The sequence below is a fragment of the Lactuca virosa genome, chromosome 1 (genome assembly GCF_052849685.1).
Source record: "Lactuca virosa cultivar CGN04683 chromosome 1, Lactuca_virosa_CGN04683_v6, whole genome shotgun sequence".
In the NCBI taxonomy this organism is placed as follows: domain Eukaryota; kingdom Viridiplantae; phylum Streptophyta; class Magnoliopsida; order Asterales; family Asteraceae; genus Lactuca; species Lactuca virosa.
The window spans coordinates 14,883,028-14,897,746 of NC_136426.1; the positions used below are offsets into that span (position 1 = coordinate 14,883,028).

Genomic DNA, 14,719 nt, shown 5'->3' on the forward strand with positions numbered 1-14,719 from the left:
ATTAAGATTAAAGATAAATCCTTGTATTAGCCACGTTTGGCAACTTTCACACGCTTCATCATCGTGAACTGATACTACTCATTTTTTCATTATCAGCACAAAGGATTTGTGTTATAATTTATCCCCCCAACAGTTTTTTTTTTTTTTTTTTTGTAATCCGATTAGTTTCATCATTTTAGCTGGCTACAAATTCAATCAAACGCTATAAACAACATCAAATAGTAGGTCTACGAAAATCATCAATTCATTTTCATTAAAACATAACAATTTTGGAATAACTACATTGGAAATCATGGACCCTTAATCACCATTTTAGGGTAGTACCAAAATAAACCGTAATTTTATGTAACGATAAATCTAGGCTCGCTCGCCTCTGATCCTCCTAGCCAACTGCATATCTTTCGGCATGATTGTCACTCTCTTTGCATGAATCGCACACAAATTGGTATCCTCAAACAATCCGACCAAATAAGCCTCCGACGCCTCTTGAAGCGCAACCACAACACTGCTCTGAAACCTCAGATTCGTCTTAAAATCCTGAGCAATCTCTCTTACTAGTCTTTGAAACGGAAGTTTCCTGATCAAAAGTTCAGTGCTTTTCTGATACGTACGGATTTCCCTCAGCGCGACTGTTCCCGGCCTGAATCTGTGAGGCTTTTTCACTCCTCCGGTCGCCGGAGCAGATTTCCTGGCCGCCTTAGTCGCCAGTTGCTTCCTTGGAGCTTTTCCTCCGGTAGATTTGCGAGCAGTTTGATTTGTTCTGACCATATTTTAGCTAACAAGAAAATATTGACTGTGTTTAGACTAGAGAGAGATTTGATTGCAGATGGTGATTTCGTTAGGAGTTGAGTGGTTTTTATTAGGGTTCTTGAAAACAATTTTGGCAAATTTTGAAAATTTTGAGGTGGACTTGTAGCGCGAGATTTAGACGGTTAGATTACTGGAAGAGAAATTAGACGGCTGAGATTTGATATTAAGAGTGGACGCGGATTGAGATCCATGTGTTCCACGCCCGCGAAAAACAAAGATTAGCAGGGATAACTTTAATTTAAATTAAATTTCTAATTTCTAATAGTATACGATTGTTAGAAACAAACTTTTTTAATTATAACAATCCTATTACATTTTATTTTCATTTTTATTTATTCTCTTAATAGTTGTGCTAACTTATAATTATCTAGCACAAACAAAGATAACATCTACCAAGCCAAATCAATATGCTTCTTTCGGTTCAATAATATAACTTTAGGAAAATAACTTACCAGGGTAATCATCTTTATCGTTTTGTTTACATTTAGGTAATTTTTTTATTTTTGTACACATTTGACAATTTAACTTGTTATATGTGTTCACATATTGCAATTATCATCGGTTATAGCATCTGACAATGGTAATATCTGAAAAATTAACAAATGAAATGGTCAAATGTGTATAAAAAAAGTTGCATAAATGTGAACAAAACGAAAAATTAATTACTATGATAATTCATTTTCACCACTTTTTAATAACGATTTTATTTTTAATATTCGTTTGTGTTATTTTTTTCAAATGTTATTTTTAAAATATCCATAATTTCCTAAATATTAGTTAAATATTGATCAATTTTAAACATTACCTTTTAATTAATAAATATGTTTTTATTTTGTGAAATATTTTATATAGTCTCTTATAATTTTTTTCTTTTGTTTTTAAGCATATACAATATTTTTAAAGTAAATAATATCTAACAATAAAATTAAATAAATTAAATATGTAACAATAATTATGGAGAATCTTTTAAAAAATAAAAAGAAAATATTACTTAGCATTTAAAAAAAATCTATATAATGTAAATGTTTTAAAATTATTCCAACTTTTTAATACTTTTTAATTAGAAGTTTATAAACTTTTAATTTTTTTAATAAAACGTTTTAAACTAATATTTAACTTAAATATTTTTATATGTTATAAAAAATATAAATTGTCATACAAAATCTATGAAACATTTTTAAAATGTTGTAAAAGAAAGTTTATAAATAAATGTATGAAAGTTATAAAAAAAACAAAACAAAAAAAAAAGTTTAAAACCTGTAAGAAAATTTTAAAACATTTATAAAATATTTTGTTTAAAATCACTTGTAATAAAATTATATGAAAGTATAAAAAAAAGTTTAAAAAATATTATAAGAAAAGTTGAAAACATTGTATTAGAAAAACCTATAGGAAAAAATATCATAAAAATATTGTAAGAAAATATAAAATATCTTAAGAAATTTATAATTAAAAATAATAATAATAAAAAAATTGTTCACATTTAGGCAACTTTATTTTTTGTACACAATTGATAATTTAACTTGTTAAATGTGTTCACATATTATCTTTGTCACCTGGTATAGCAGATGACAATGATAATATGTGAACACATTTAACAAATTAAATGGTCAAATATGTACAGAAAAAAAAAGTTACCTAAACGTGAACCAAGCGAAAATGTAATTACCCTCGCAAGTCATTTTCCCTACAACTTTATACGCTATATTTTCCTTTGTCGACAAGATGATTTTTGTCAAGCCTGATGCATGAATTGTCCTTGAGAAGGCGGTGAACTTAAGGGGTAAATTTCATTAATTAAATATTTATGTAAACAGGCTCAGAGAGCACAAAAAAAATATCGATATAAGATATTAAGATTAAAGATAAATCCTTGTATTAGCCACGTTTGGCAACTTTCACACGCTTCATCATCGTGAACTGATACTACTCATTTTTTCATTATCAGCACAAAGGATTTGTGTTATAATTTATCCCCCCGACAGTTTTTTTTTTTTTTTTGTAATCCGATTAGTTTCATCATTTTAGCTGGCTACAAATTGAATCAAACGCTATAAACAACATCAAACAGTAGATCTACGAAAATCATCAATTCATTTTCATTAAAACATAACAATTTTGGAATAACTACATTGGAAATCATGAACCCTTAATCACCATTTTAGGGTAGTACCAAAATAAACCGTAATTTTATGTAACGATAAATCTAGGCTCGCTCGCCTCTGATCCTCCTAGCCAACTGCATATCTTTCGGCATGATTGTCACTCTCTTTGCATGAATCACACACAAATTGGTATCCTCAAACAATCCGACCAAATAAGCCTTCGACGCCTCTTGAAGCGCAACCACAACACTGCTCTGAAACCTCAGATCCGTCTCAAAATCCTGAGCAATCTCTCTTACTAGTCTTTGAAACGGAAGTTTTTTGATCAAAAGTTCAGTGATTTGATTTTCTGATACTTACGGATTTCCCTCAGCGCGACTGTTCCCGGCCTGAATGTGAGGCTTCTTCACTCCTCCGGTCGCCGGAGCAGATTTCCTGGCCGCCTTAGTCGCCAGTTGCTTCCTTGGAGCTTTTCCTCTGGTGGATTTGCGAGCAGTTTGCTTTGTTCTGGCCATGTTTTAGCTAACAAGAAAATATTGACTGTGTCTAGACTAGAGAGAGATTTGATTGCAGATGGTGATTTCGTTAGGAGTTGAGTGGTTTTTATTAGGGTTCTTGAAAACAATTTTGGCAAATTTTGAAAATTTTGAGGTGGATTTGTAGCGCGAGATTTAGACGGTTAGATTACTAGAAAAGAAATTAGACGGGTGAGATTTGATATTAGGAGTGGACGCGGATTGAGATCCATGTGTTCCACGCCCGCGAAAAACAAAGATTAGGAGGGATATCTTTAATTTAAAATTAAATTTCTAATTTCTAATAGTATACGATTGTTAGAACCAAAGTTTTTTAATTATAACAATCATATTACATTTTATTTTGATTTTGATTTATTTTCTCTTAATAGTTGTGCTAACTCATAATTATCTAGCACAAACAAAGATAACATCTACCAAGCCAAATCAATATGCTTCTTTTGGTTCACTAATATAACTTTGGGAAAATAACTTACCAGGGTAATCATCTTTATCGTTTTGTTTACATTTAGGTAATTTTTTTATTTTTGTACACATTTGACAATTTAACTTGTTATATGTGTTCACATATTGCAATTATCATCGGTTATAGCATTTGACAACGGTAATATGTGAAAAATTAACAAATTAAATGGTCAAATGTGTATAAAAAAAGTTGAATAAATGTGAACAAAACGAAAAATTAATTACTCAGATAATTCATTTTCCCCACTTTTAATAACGATTTTATTTTTAATATTCGTTTGTATTATTTTTTTCAAACGTTATTTTTAAAATATCCATAATTTCCTAAGTATTAATTAAATATTGATCAATTTTAAACATTACCTTTTAATTAATAAATATGTTTTTATTTTGTGAAATATTTTATATAGTCTCTTATAATTTTTTTCTTTTGGTTTTAAGCATATACAATATTTTTAAAGTAAATATTATCTAAACAATAAAATTAAATAAACTAAATATGTAACAATAAGTACGGATGATCTTTTAAAAAATAAAAAGAAAATATTACTTAGCATTTAAAAAAACAAAAAAAATCTATATAATGTAAATGTTTTAAAATTATTCCAACTTTTTAATACTTTTTAATTAGAAGTTTATAAACTTTTAATTTTTTTAATACAACGTTTTAAACTAATATTTAACATAAATATTTTTAAATGTTATAAAAAATATAAATTGTCATACAAAATCTGTGAAACATTTTAAAAATGTTGTAAAAGAAAGTTATAAACAAATGTATGAAAGTTATAAAAAAACAAAAACAAAAAAAAAGTTTAAAACCTGTAAGAAAATTTTAAAACATTTATAAAATATTTTGTTTAAAATAACTTGTAATAAAATTATATGAAAGTATAAAAAAAAAGTTTAAAAAATATTATAAATAAAGTTCAAAACATTGTATTAGAAAAACCTATAGGAAAAAATATCATAAAAATATTGTAAGAAAATATAAAATATCTTAAGAAATTTATAATTAAAAATAATAATAATAATAAAATTGTTCACATTTAGGCAACTTTATTTTTTGTACACATTTGACCATTTAACTTGTTAAATGGTCAATTATGTATAAAAAAAAGTTATCTAAACGTGAACAAGGCGAAAATGTAATTACACTCGCATGTCATTTTCCCTACAACTTTATCCGCTATATTTTCCTTTGTCGACAAGATGATTTTTGTCAAGCATGATGCAGAATTGTCCTTGAGAAGGCGGTGAACTTAAGGGTTAAATTTCATTAATTAAATATTTATGTAAACAGGCTCACAGAGCACAAAAAAAATATCGATACAAGATATTAAGATTAAAGATAAATTCTTGTATTAGCCACGTTTGGCAACTTTCACACGGTTCATCATCGTGAACTGATACTACTCGTTTTTTCATTATCAGCACAAAGGATTTGTGTTATAATTTATCCACCAACAGTTTTTTGTAATCTGATTAGTTTCATCATTTTAGTTGGGTACAAATTCAATCAAACGCTATAAACAACATCAAACAGTAGATCTACGAAAATCATTAATTCATTTTCATTAAAACATAACAATTTTGGAATAACTACATTGGAAATCATGAACCCTTAGTCACCATTTTAGGTTAGTACCAAAATAAACACTAATTTTATGTAACGATAAATCTAGGCTCGCTCGCCTCTGATCCTCCTAGCCAACTGCATATCTTTCGGCATGATTGTCACTCTCTTTGCATGAATCGCACACAAATTGGTATCCTCAAACAATCCGACCAAATAAGCCTCCGACGCCTCTTGAAGCGCAGCCACAACACTGCTGCTCTGAAACCTCATATTCGTCTTAAAATCCTGAGCAATCTCTCTTACTAGTCTTTGAAATGGAAGTTTCCTGATCAAAAGTTCAGTGATTTTCTGATACTTACGGATTTCCCTCAGCACGACTGTTCCCGGCCTGAATATGTGAGGCTTCTTCACTCATCTGGTCGCCGGAGCAGATTTCCTGGCCGCCTTAGTCGCCAGTTGCTTCCTTGGAGCTTTTCCTTCGGTGGATTTGCGAGCAGTTTGCTTTGTTCTGGCCATATTTTAGCTAACAAGAAAATATTGACTCTGTTTAGACTAGAGAGAGATTTGATTGCAGATGGTGATTTCGTTAGGAGTTGAGTGGTTTTAATTAGGGTTCTTGAAAACAATTTTGGCAAATTTTGAAAATTTTGAGGTGGACTTGTAGCGCGAGATTTAGACGGTTAGATTACTAGAAGAGAAATTAGACGGCTGAGATTTGATATTCGGAGTGGACGCGGATTGTGATCCATGTGTTCCACGCCCGCGAAAAACAAAGATTAGGAGGGATATCTTTAATTTAAAATTAAATTTCTAATTTCTAATAGTATACGATTGTTAGAACCAAAGTTTTTTAATTATAAAAATCCTATTACATTTTATTTTGATTTTGATTTATTTTCTCTTAATAGTTGTGCTAACTCATAATTATCTAGCACAAACAAAGATAACATCTACCAAGCCAAATCAATATGCTTCTTTCGGTTCAATAATATAACTTTAGGAAAATAACTTACCAGGGTAATCATCTTTATCGTTTTGTTTACATTTAGGTAATTTTTTTATTTTTGTACACATTTGACCATTTAACTTGTTATATATGTTCACATATTAAAATTATCATCGGTTATAGCATTTGACAATGGTAATGTGAAAAATTAACAAATTAAATGGTCAAATGTATATAAAAAAAGTTGCATAAATGTGAACAAAACGAAAAATTAATTACTCTGATAATTCATTTTCCCCACATTTAATAACAATTTTATTTTTAATATTCGTTTGTATTATTTTTTTCAAACGTTATTTTTAAAATATCCATAATTTCCTAAGTATTAATTAAATATTGATCAATTATAAATAAATGTATGAAAGTTATAAAAAACAAAAACAAAAAAAAAGTTTAAAACCTGTAAGAAAATTTTAAAACATTTATAAAATATTTTGTTTAAAATCACTTGTAATAAAATTATATGAAAGTATAAAAAAAAGTTTAAAAAATATTATAAGTAAAGTTGAAAACATTGTATTAAAATATCATAAAAATATTGTAAGAAACTATAAAATATCTTAAGAAATTTATAATTAAAAATAATAATAATAATAAAATTGTTCATATTTAGGCAACTTTATTTTTTGTACACATTTGACCGTTTAACTTGTTAAATGTGTTCACATATTATCTTTGTCACCTGTTATAGCAGATGACAATGATAATATGTGAACAAATTTAACAAGTTAAATGGTCACATATGTACAAAAAAAAAAGTTACCTAAACGCGAACAAGGCGAAAATGTAATTACCCTCGCAAGTCATTTTCCCTACAACTTTATCCGCTATATTTTCCTTTGTCGACAAGATGATTTTTGTCAAGCATGATGCATGAATTGTCCTTGAGAAGGCGGTGAACTTAAGGGTTAAATTTCATTAATTAAATATTTATGTAAACAGACTCACAGAGCACAAAAAAAATATCGATATAAGATATTAAGATTAAAGATAAATCCTTGTATTAGCCACATTTGGCAACTTTCACATGCTTCATCATCGTGAACTGATACTACTCATTTTTTCATTATCAGCACAAAGGATTTGTGTTATAATTTATCCCCAACAGTTTTTTTTTTTGTAATCTCATTAGTTTCATCATTTTAGCTGGCTACAAATTGAATCAAACGCTATAAACAACATCAAACAGTACATCTACGAAAATCATCAATTCATTTTCATTAAAACATAACAATTTTGGAATAACTACATTGGAAATCATGAACCCTTAATCACCATTTTAGGGTAGTACCAAAATAAACCGTAATTGTATGGAACGATAAATCTAGGTTCGCTCGCCTTTGATCCTCCTAGCCAACTGCATATCTTTCGGCATGATTGTCACTCTCTTTGCATGAATCGCACACAAATTGGTATCCTCAAACAATCTAACTAAATAAGCCTATGACGCCTCTTGAAGCGCAGCCACAGCACTGCTCGGAAACCTTAGATCCGTCTTAAAATCCTGAGCAATCTCTCTTACTAGTCTTTGAAACGGAAGTTTCCTGATCAAAAGTTCAGTGCTTTTCTGATACTTACGGATTTCCCTCAGCTCGATTGTTCCCGGCGGCTTCTTCACTCATCCGGTAGTCGGAGCAATTTCCTGGCCGCCTTAGGCGGCAGTTGCTTCCTTGGAGCTTTTCCTCTGGTGGATTTGCGAGTAGTTTGCTTTGTTCTGGCCATATTTTAGCTAACAAGAAAATATTGAATGTGTTTAGACTAGAGAGAGATTTGATTGCAGATGGTGATTTCGTTAGGAGTTGAGTGGTTTTTATTAGGGTTCTTGAAAACAATTTTGGCAAATTTTGAAAATTTTGAGGTGGACTTGTAGCGCGAGATTTAGACGGTTAGATTACTGGAAGAGAAATTAGACGGCTGAGATTTGATATTAGGAGTGGATGCGGATTGTGATCCATGTGTTCCACGCCCGCGAAAAACAAAGATTAGGAGGGATATCTTTAATTTAAAATTAAATTTCTAATTTCTAATAGTATACGATTGTTAGAACCAAAGTTTTTTAATTATAAAAATCCTATTACATTTTATTTTGATTTTGATTTATTTTCTCTTAATAGTTGTGCTAACTCATAAGTATCTAGCACAAATAAAGATAACATCTACCAAGCCAAATCAATATGATTCTTTCGGTTCAATAATATAACTTTAGGAAAATAACTTACCAGAGTAATCATCTTTATCGTTTTGTTTACATTTAGGTAATTTTTTTATTTTTGTACACATTTGACCATTCAACTTTTTATATGTGTTCACATATTAAAATTATCATCGGTTATAGCATTTGACAATGGTAATATGTGAAAAATTAACAAATTAAATGGTCAAATGTGTATATAAAAAGTTGCATAAATGTGAACAAAACGAAAAATTAATTACTCTGATAATTCATTTTCCCCACTTTTAATAACGATTTTATTTTTAATATTCGTTTGTATTATTTTTTTCAAACGTTATTTTTAAAATATCCATAATTTCCTAAGTATTAATTAAATATTGATCACTTTTTAAACATTACCTTTTAATTAATAAATATGTTTTTATTTTGTGAAATATTTTATATAGTCTCTTATAATTTTTTTCTTTTGTTTTTAAGCATATACAATATTTTTAAAGTAATTAATATCTAACAATAAAATTAAATAAATTAAATATGTAACAATAAATATGGAGGATCTTTTAAAAAATAAAAAGAAAATATTACTTAGCATTTAAAAACAATCTATATAATCTAAATGTTTTAAAATTATTCCAACTTTTTAATACTTTTTAATTAGAAGTTTATAAACTTTAAATTTTTTTAATACAATGTTTTAAACTAATATTTAACATAAATATTTTTGAATGTTATAAAAAATATAAATTGTCATACAAAATCTATGAAACATTTTAAAAATGTTGTAAAAGAAAGTTTATAAACAAATGTATGAAAGTTATAAAAAAAACTAAAACAAAAAAAAAGTTTAAAACCTGTAAGAAAATTTTAAAACATTTATAAAATATTTTGTTTAAAATCACTTGTAATAAAATTATATGAAAGTATAAAAAAAAGTTTAAAAAATATTATAAGTTGAAAACATTGTATTAGTAAAACCTATAGGAAAAAATATCATAAAAATATTGTAAGAAAATATAAAGTATCTTAAGAAACTTATAATTAAAAATAATAATAATAATAATAACAAAATTGTTCACATTTAGGCAACTTTATTTTTTGTACACAATTGATAATTTAACTTGTTAAATGTGTTCACATATTATCTTTGTCACCTGGTATAGCAGATGACAATGGTAATATGTGAACACATTTAACAAGTTAAATGGTCAAATATGTACAGAAAAAAAAAGTTACCTAAACGTGAACAATGCGAAAATGTAATTACCCTCGCAAGTCATTTTCCCTACAACTTTATCCGCTATATTTTCCTTTGTCGACAAGATGATTTTTGTCAAGCATGATGCATGAATTGTCCTTGAGAAGGAGGTGAACTTAAGGGGTAAATTTCATTAATTAAATATTTATGTAAACAGGCTTACAGAGCACAAAAAAAATATCGATATAAGATATTAAGATTAAACATAAATCCTTGTATTAGCCACATTTGGCAACTTTCACATGCTTCATCATCGTGAACTGATACTACTCATTTTTTCATTATCAGCACAAAGGATTTGTGTTATAATTTATCCCCCAACAGTTTTTTTTGTAATCTAATTCGTTTCATCATTTTAGCTGGCTACAAACTGAATCAAACGCTATAAACAACATCAAACAGTAGATCTACGAAAATCATCAATTCATTTTCATTAAAACATAACAATTTTGGAATAACTACATTGGAAATCATGAACCCTTAATCACCATTTTAGGGTAGTACCAAAATAAACCCTAATTTTATGTAACGATAAATCTAGGCTCGCTCGCCTCTGATCCTCCTAGCCAACTGCATATCTTTCGGCATGATTGTCACTCTCTTTGCATGAATCGCACACAAATTGGTATCCTCAAACAATCCGACCAAATAAGCCTCCAACGCCTCTTGAAGCGCAGCCACAGCACTGCTCTGAAACCTTAGATCCGTCTTAAAATCCTGAGCAATCTCTCTTACTAGTCTTTGAAACGGAAGTTTCTTGTTCCGTGATTTTCTCTGATACTTACGGATTTCCCTCAGTGCGACTGTTCCCAGAATCCGTGAGGCTTCTTCACTCCTCCGGTCGTCGGAGCAGATTTCCTGGCCGCCTTAGTCGCCAGTTACTTCTTTGGAGCTTTTCCTTCGGTGGATTTGCGAGCAGTTTGCTTTGTTCCGGCCATATTTTAGCTAACAAGAAAATATTGACTGTGTTTAGACTAGAGAGAGATTTGATTGCAGATGGTGATTTCGTTAGGAGTTGTGTGGTTTTTATTAGGGTTCTTGAAAACAATTTTGGCAGATTTTGAAAATTTTGAGGTGGACTTGTAGCGCGAGATTTAGACGGTTAGATTACTAGAAGAGAAATTAGACGGCTGAGATTTGATATTAGGAGTGGATGCGGATTGTGATCCATGTGTTCCACGCCCGCGAAAAACGAAGATTAGGAGGGATATCTTTAATTTAAAATTAAATTTCTAATTTCTAATAGTATACGATTGTTAGAACCAAAGTTTTTTAATTATAAAAATCCTATTACATTTTATTTTGATTTTGATTTATTTTCTCTTAATAGTTGTGCTAACTCATAAGTATCTAGCACAAATAAAGATAACATCTACCAAGCCAAATCAATATGCTTCTTTCGGTTCAATAATATAACTTTAGGAAAATAACTTACCAGAGTAATCATCTTTATCGTTTTATTTACATTTAGGTAATTTTTTTATTTTTGTACACATTTGACCATTCAACTTTTTATATGTGTTCACATATTAAAATTATCATCGGTTATAGCATTTGACAATGGTAATATGTGAAAAATTAACAAATTAAATGGTCAAATGTGTATATAAAAAGTTGCATAAATGTGAACAAAACGAAAAATTAATTACTCTGATAATTCATTTTCCTCACTTTTAATAACGATTTTATTTTTAATATTCGTTTGTATTATTTTTTCAAACGTTATTTTTAAAATATTCATACTTTCCTAAGTATTAATTAAATATTGATAAATATGTTTTTATTTTGTGAAATATTTTATATAGTCTTTTAATTAATAAATATGTTTTTATTTTGTGAAATATTTTAAACATTATCTTTTAATTAATAAATATGTTTTTATTTTGTGAAATATTTTATATAGTCTCTTATAGTTTTTTTCTTTTATATTTAAGCATATACAATATTTTTAAAGTAAATAATATCTAACAATAAAATTAAATAAATTAAATATGTAACAATAAGTATGGAGGATCATTTAAAAAATAAAAAGAAAATATTACTTAGCATTTAAAAAAAACAAAAAAAAATCTATATAATGTAAATGTTTTAAAATTATTCCAACTTTTTAATTCTTTTTAATTAGAAGTTTATAAACTTTTAATTTTTGTAATACAACGTTTTAAACTAATATTTAACAGAAATATTTTTAATTGTTATAAAAAATATAAATTGTCATACAAAATCTATGAAACATTTTAAAAATGTTGTAAAAGAAAGTTTATAAATAAATGTATGAAAGTTATAAAAAAAACTAAAACAAAAAAAAAGTTTAAAACCTGTAAGAAAATTTTAAAACATTTATAAAATATATTGTTTAAAATCACTTGTAATAAAATTATATGAAAGTATAAAAAAAGTTTAAAAAATATTATAAATAAAGTTCAAAACATTGTATTAGAAAAACTTATAAGAAAAAATATCATAAAAATATTGTAAGAAAATATAAAATATCTTAAGAAATTTATAATTAAAAATAATAATAATAATAAAATTGTTCACATTTAAACAACTTTATTTTTTGTACACATTTGACCATTTAACTTGTTAAATGTGTTCACGTATTATCTTTGTCACCTGGTATAGCAGATGACAATGTTAATATGTGAACACATTTAACAAATTAAATGGTCAAATATGTACAGAAAAAAAAAAGTTACATAAACGTGAACCAAGCGAAAATGTAATTACCCTCGTAAGTCATTTTCCCTACAACTTTATACGCTATATTTTCCTTTGCCAACAAGATTATTTTTGTCAAGCATGATGCATGAATTGTCCTTGAGAAGGCGGTGAACTTAAGGGGTAAATTTCATTAATTAAATATTTATGTAAACAGGCTCACAGAGCACAAAAAAAATGTCGATACAAGATATTAAGATTAAATATAAATCCTTGTATTAGCCACGTTTGGCAACTTTCACACGGTTCATCATCGTGAACTGATACTACTCATTTTTTCATTATCAGCACAAAGGATTTGTGTTATAATTTATCCACCAACAGTTTTTTGTAATCTGATTAGTTTCATCATTTTAGCTGGCTACAAATTCAATCAAACGCTATAAACAACATCAAACAGTAGATCTACGAAAATCATCAATTCATTTTCATTAAAACATAACAATTTTGGAATAACTAAATTGGAAATCATGAACCCTTAATCACCATTTTAGGGTAGTACCAAAATAAACCCTAATTTTATGTAATGACAAATCTAGGCTCGCTCGCCTCTGATCCTCCTAGCCAACTGCATATCTTTCGGCATGATTGTCACTCTCTTTGCATGAATCGCACACAAATTGGTATCCTCAAACAATCCGACCAAATAAGCCTCTGACGCCTCTTGAAGCGCAGCCACAACACTGCTCGGAAACCTCAGATCCGTCTTAAAATTCTGAGCAATCTCTCTTACTAGTCTTTGAAACGGAAGTTTCCTGAGTGATTTTCTGATACTTACGGATTTCCCTCAGCACGACTGTTCCCGACCTGAATCTGTGAGGCTTCTTCACTCCTCCGGTCGTCGGAGCAGATTTCCTGGCCGCCTTAGTCACCAGTTTCTTCCTTGGAGCTTTTCCTCCGGTGGATTTGCGAGCAGTTTGCTTTGTTCTGGCCATATTTTAGCTAACAAGAAAATGTTGACTGTGTTTAGACTAGACAGAGATTTGATTGCAGATGGTGATTTCATTAGGAGTTGAGTGGTTTTTATTAGGGTTCTTGAAAACAATTTTGGCAAATTTTGAAAATTTTGAGGTGGACTTGTAGCGTGAGATTTAGACGGTTAGATTACTGGAAGAGAAATTAGACGGCTGAGATTTGATATTAGGAGTGGACGCGGATTGAGATCCATGTGTTCCACGCCCGCGAAAAACAAAAATTAGGAGGGATATCTTTAATTTAAAATTAAATTTCTAATTTCTAATAGTATACGATTGTTAGAACCAAAGTTTTTTAATTATAACAATCCTATTACATTTTATTTTGATTTTGATTTATTTTCTCTTAATAGTTGTGCTAACTCATAATTATCTAGCACAAACAAAGATAACATCTACCAAGCCAAATCAATATGCTTATTTCTGTTCAATAATATAACTTTAGGAAAATAACTTATCAATGTAATCATCTTTATCGTTTTGTTTATATTTTGGTAATTTTTTTTTGTACACATTTGACCATTTAACTTGTTATATGTGTTCACATATTGCAATTATCATCGGTTATAGCATTTGACAATGGTAATATGTGAAAAATTAACAAATTAAATGGTCAAATGTGTATAAAAAAATTTGAATAAATGTGAATAAAATGAAAAATTAATTACTCTGATAATTCATTTTCCCCACTTTTAATAACGATTTTAGTTTTAATACTCGTTTGTGTTATTTTTTTCAAACGTTATTTTAAAATATCCATATTTTCCTAAATATTAATTAAATATTGATCAATTTTAAACATTACCTTTTAATTAATAAATATGTTTTTATTTTGTGAAATATTTTATATAGTCTCTTATAATTTTTTTCTTTTGTTTTTAAGCATATACAATATTTTTAAAATAAATAATATCTAACAATAAAATTAAATAAATTAAATATGTAACAATAAGTATGGAGGATCTTTTAAAAAATAAAAAGAAAATATTACTTAGCATTTAAAAAAACAAAAAAAATCTATATAATGTAAATGTTTTAAAATTATTCCAACTTTTTAATTCTTTTTAATTAGAAGTTTATAAACTTTTAATTTTT

General features: G+C 28.1%; 1 protein-coding gene and 5 pseudogenes across 1 annotated transcript; all 6 read right to left on the reverse strand.

The window, feature by feature from the left end:
- Positions 1–345: 345 nt before the first annotated feature.
- On the reverse strand, positions 346–768 carry LOC145103850 (histone H3.2-like). The gene has a single exon (XM_079041121.1). The coding sequence runs from the start codon at positions 766–768 to the stop codon at positions 358–360; it is 411 nt and encodes a 136-aa protein (XP_078897247.1). The 3' UTR covers positions 346–357.
- A 2,248-nt stretch (positions 769–3,016) lies between these two features.
- Positions 3,017–3,432, reverse strand: LOC145103855 (histone H3.2-like; annotated as a pseudogene).
- A 2,153-nt stretch (positions 3,433–5,585) lies between these two features.
- Positions 5,586–6,011, reverse strand: LOC145103864 (histone H3.2-like; annotated as a pseudogene).
- A 1,814-nt stretch (positions 6,012–7,825) lies between these two features.
- Positions 7,826–8,223, reverse strand: LOC145111565 (uncharacterized; annotated as a pseudogene).
- A 2,231-nt stretch (positions 8,224–10,454) lies between these two features.
- On the reverse strand, positions 10,455–10,867 carry LOC145103871 (histone H3.2-like; annotated as a pseudogene).
- A 2,318-nt stretch (positions 10,868–13,185) lies between these two features.
- LOC145103881 (histone H3.2-like) lies at positions 13,186–13,587 on the reverse strand (annotated as a pseudogene).
- Positions 13,588–14,719: the final 1,132 nt, after the last annotated feature.